Source organism: Galeopterus variegatus, unplaced genomic scaffold, assembly GCF_000696425.1.
Source record: "Galeopterus variegatus unplaced genomic scaffold, G_variegatus-3.0.2 Scaffold4553, whole genome shotgun sequence".
NCBI lineage: Eukaryota > Metazoa > Chordata > Mammalia > Dermoptera > Cynocephalidae > Galeopterus > Galeopterus variegatus.
Genome location: NW_007730664.1, coordinates 71,595 through 76,359, shown reverse-complemented (window position 1 = coordinate 76,359; position 4,765 = coordinate 71,595). Strand labels below are relative to the sequence as shown.

At 35.7% G+C, this 4,765-nt stretch overlaps 1 protein-coding gene across 1 annotated transcript; it reads left to right on the top strand.

Moving 5' to 3' along the window:
• The first annotated feature begins 2,658 nt into the window (after nucleotides 1–2,658).
• LOC103603336 (putative vomeronasal receptor-like protein 4) lies at nucleotides 2,659–3,901 on the top strand. The gene is made up of 2 exons (XM_008587828.1): nucleotides 2,659–3,148; nucleotides 3,325–3,901. The coding sequence occupies exons 1-2, from the start codon at nucleotides 2,787–2,789 to the stop codon at nucleotides 3,899–3,901; spliced, it is 939 nt and encodes a 312-aa protein (XP_008586050.1). The 5' UTR covers nucleotides 2,659–2,786.
• The last annotated feature ends 864 nt before the right edge of the window (nucleotides 3,902–4,765 follow it).

The window sequence follows — 4,765 nt, the reverse complement described above, 5'->3', positions numbered from 1 at the left end:
CAATGAATAACTTTTTAACGTAATTTTATAAGTTTTTCCTACAATACTTGGGATGTATTTATACTAAAAAAAAAATCTGGAATTCAAACTTAACTGAGTGTTCTGCATTCTGTCTGGTAACCCCAGTTAAAGGGAACCATTTTGTCTCCAGTCCAAGCTCAGCACCAGCGCCCTCAGAGCCTCACTGCAGAAAGGAGCACTTTGACCATCTAGTAGGTCAATTCTTTGGCAGTATATAATAGTCATTTTCAGAGAGGGGCACATAAATTAGAAAGGGTAAACATGATATATCATGGAGTGATAAAATAAAGTATTAAATTTTTAAGTGTTAATTTATCTATTTTTATCTATTTTTGTATACTAATTATAACACATGCATTTATATTAGCAAAATGATTTTTATGTAGTCACTAATTACACATGTTAGTGGCCCATACAAATATTAATTTCCTGGTACAAGAGTGTAATCCTTAAAATGTGGAGACCATTATTTCTTTAGGTCAGTCTTATCCTGGTGCTTTACCCAAGACCAACGTGACAGGAGAACCTGTGTGATGACAGTACAGGTTACATTGGTGGCCGCTTATAATTGTTTGGTTCAGGCAATTGAGCTAAAAGTGTTTTTTTATTAGATTAGGTTTTTTGTAGGAAAAACTGGCACACATTTAATCAACGGCACAATTTTTGATTTATAAATTTATATATACCTTGTTCTTTTAGTATAATATTCCATCTCAGCCATGCATTTGTGAATATGAGCCAGAATGCTAACTTTCAACATAACTGCATTGCCTTCACATTTATATTTTTGGGTCTGTATATCTGTAAGTAACCTTGAAATTAGAATCATACACTCAAAAACATTGAAGAGGAATATCAGGAAATGTTGGGTTTTGCGTATTTTGGTGTTATACAGCTGAGTATTTCTAAGTACTGGAATAAATTAATCGAATAAAATAATGATGCCTGTATCCAGGGGAAATAACATGAGAACATAACTTAAAATTTTTCTAGTGAAAGTTTTACAATGGGTTCTGATGTTGGATCTTTCTTAATTAAAATTTAAAGGTCATAGACTTCACTACAGAAGGTCCCAGTACTTTTTGTCATTGGAAGGTATGCCCATATTAAGTGAAGTCCCCTCCACAAAAGATCAACATAAAATTATCTTAATTCTATCCCACAGATATAATACAGTGAAGAAATGTGGTATTTATCCTCTTGAAAATTGAGAGCTGGATTTTAGCAATTGACTACTGAAATGAATGAATTTATATAAAAGATATGTGGGATGTAAACTAACTTGGAAGATAGTCAAGACCACTTTGAGATGATAATGTTAGAAAGACTTTTAGTAAGCAGAGTTATGGTTCCCCAAATTTATCCACATATTAACCTAAATATGTTAGGTTATATGACAAAGAGGAATTAAGCTTATGAATGTAATTAAGATTGCTAATCAACTGACTTTAAGATAGGGAAATTATTTTGGATTGCATTAGCTCTTGGTTTGGGAGGGTCTTATGTAATCAGAAGAGTTTTTAAATGTGGAAAAATGGGGTAAGAGAAACAGTGGCAGAGTGATGTCATGTGAGAAAGATTCAACTAATCAGTACTGGTTATAAAGTTAAAAGGTCACAAGCCAAAATCTCTGGGTGTCCTCTAGAGCATGAGAAGGCAAGAAAATAGATTTTCTCTTGAGCTTACAGAAAGGGATGCAGTCTAAAGGACAGAAGAACTTGAAACAAGTGAAAATGTTTTTGAATTTCTAAATTCAAAACTGTAGACAGGCTTCTAAAACTGCAGACAGGATTTGACTTGTTTAAACTATTACATTTTTAGTAAATTCAATTTTAGTAATTCTACAGCAGTAATAGAAAACAAATTCAGGGCTTGCATGTTCTCATGCACCATTAAACTATTTTTTAAAACAGCTTAACATTAACGTACTCCTTTCTCCTTTCAATTGGAATCAAAAGCATTTTTTTTTTTGTCTTTTGTCTTTTTCCGTGTCCGGCAACGGATCGCAACCCTCAGTGTTGCCCCCGTACCGGACCGGGGACCGGCAACGGGATCGCAACCCTTGGCGTTGCTCCTGCGCCTCGCTCAGCCAGTGAGCGGGAACTGGTCTGTATGTGGGATCTGAACCCTCGGGCGGGAGTGCCGCCGTGCTTCCCAAGCGGCGCACCAGTGCGCCACCAGGCTGGCCCAAAAGCATTTTTTAAAATGGTTGAAATTATTCTATTTCTCTCCCAAGCAGAAAAACCCAGAATAACAAAAACTGAGAAAAGATGTAAGGAACATACGAATTTTTTTGTCCAATGTTTGCTCTGGTGATTTTTTTCCATTAGCATAACATTGACATCAATTCATCTATGCAAAGACAAATTAGTAATTTTTATATGTGCATCATGCATCACTTTCCTGGGTTCTAAACATTAAAAAAAGAAAGGCAAAATATAATTAAAGGCTTAATAAAGAATGTGGCCTGGATACTATAGAAGTACAGATAATAGGCACCTTACCCAGGCATTATTGTGGGTATGAATGTGTGTGTGTGTGTGTGTGTGTGTGTGTGTGCGCATATTTGTATATATATGGAAATATTGTCATACATGGAAAATATTATGAAACTGAATTTTGAAGAAATTTTACTCAGGATTTATCAAGAATAATAGAGTCAAATAAAAACGACGATGATGATTTTGCCTATAAAAGAAAAAAATTGATAATGTGAGGTCTATTTTTTTTCAGACACAAAAATATGTTTCCTCTTTGACATTAAAATGAAATCACTTTCTGCTTTTGCTCCCATTAAACACTGCCTTGTTGTCCAAGCTGGCATTGGAATCTCAGCCAACATCTTCCTCCTTTTCTTCCGCATCTTCACACTCCTTCTGGATCACAGGCACAAGCTCGTTGACCTGATCACCTCTCACTTGGCCCTTGTCCACCTAATTATGCTCCTCGTCATAGTATTTTTTGTGTCTCCGGATCTGTTTGAATCACTCAATTTTCAGAATGACTTCAAGTGTAAGGTGTTGTTCTTCGTGAGCAGGGTGATGAGGAGCCTCTCCATCTGCACCACCTGCCTCCTGAGCACGCTTCAGGCCACCACCATCAGCCCCAGCACCTGCTGGTTGGCAAGGTTGAAACATAAATTCACAAATTACACTATTTACGTTTTCATTTTCTTATGGTGTCTCAGTTTGTCTAGTTGTTCTTCGTGAGCAGGGTGATGAGGAGCCTCTCCATCTGCACCACCTGCCTCCTGAGCATGCTTCAGGCCACCACCATCAGCCCCAGCACCTGCTGGTTGGCAAGGTTGAAACATAAATTCACAAATTACATTATTTATGTTTTCATTTTCTTATGGTGTCTAAGTCTGTCTGGTAGTACTAACCTAATCTTCAACACTGTAGCTTCTTCAAATGTGACCCAGACCAATCTACTAAATATCAATAAATACTGCTCACTTTCTCCCACGAGCCACAGCATCAGGAGTGTGATGTTCACACTGACAACATCCAGGGATGTCTTCTTTATAGGAATCATGCTGCTCTCAAGTGCATACATGGTGATTTTCTTGTTCAGGCATCAGAGGCGATCCCAGCACCTTCACAGCACCAGCCTTATTCCAAGAACCTCCCCAGAGAAAAGGGCCACCCAGACCATCCTGCAACTGGTGAGTTTCTTTGTGGTCATGTACTGGGTGGACTTTATCATCTCATCTTCTTCAACCTTGTTATGGGCATATGACCCAGTCGTCCTGGACGTCCAGGGTTTTGTGGGCAATGTCTATGCTACTGTCTGTCCTTTAGTGCTTATTAGATCTGATAAAACAATAATCAGTATTTTACAAAATATGTGGCGGAGGTGCCATCAATTTTTAACAAGGTAGTGATTAGGAAATAATAGCTTTATAGAGTCTTCTGTCATCTAATTATTCAAGTGACACAGCATTTGCCATCTTGTTTAAATAAATGTTGTGGAATCACACTTTAATATATCTAAATATGGTTAATCCTATGTTACCAATTTTTTTGTGGGTTCTTTATTTTAATGTTCACCATATTTTGATGCTGTCATAGGTTTACAAGTCCCTTGCCCTTGTATTTTGATTCTCAAATCTTCATGCTAAAAAACTTATTTTCTTTTTGAAGAATGCTTTTCAGAAGCTCTTGTGCAAACCACATCTCCAAATTTTTACTTGGAAAAATATTTTATTTTACTCTTTTTCATCAAATATATTTTAGCTAAGTATTCGATACTAGCTTGAATATTATTTTTTTCCCTGAACTCCTAATATTTTTTTTCTGAATTACACCTTCTGTATAGACTGGAGATTTTGCTGTCATCTTTGTAGGTTAATTTGTCTTTTCTTTCTCATTGCTTTTATGTGTTTTCCTCCTTTCTGCATTACAAAATTTGACTATTATTTCTGTTTCAGTATTTCTTTTTCCTCATCTCTTTTTATAATCCAATACACTTCTGAACATAAGAAACCATGTTTGGTTTCTGTTTTTAGAGGTTTTTAAATGATTATTCTTTGATTATTGTTTTTCTTTCATTTTCTTAGTGACAAAATTACCTCTGTTTTATTTCTTCTCATTCTAATTGTCATATATATTATTTTTCATTACTTTGTCTCTTTGTGCTGCATCTTGGCTACATTTATTTTGCTTAATCTTTCAGTTCACTAATCTCTCATTAGCTCATTCTAATTTAATCCTTAACCTGTACATTAAAAATAAGATTTATATAT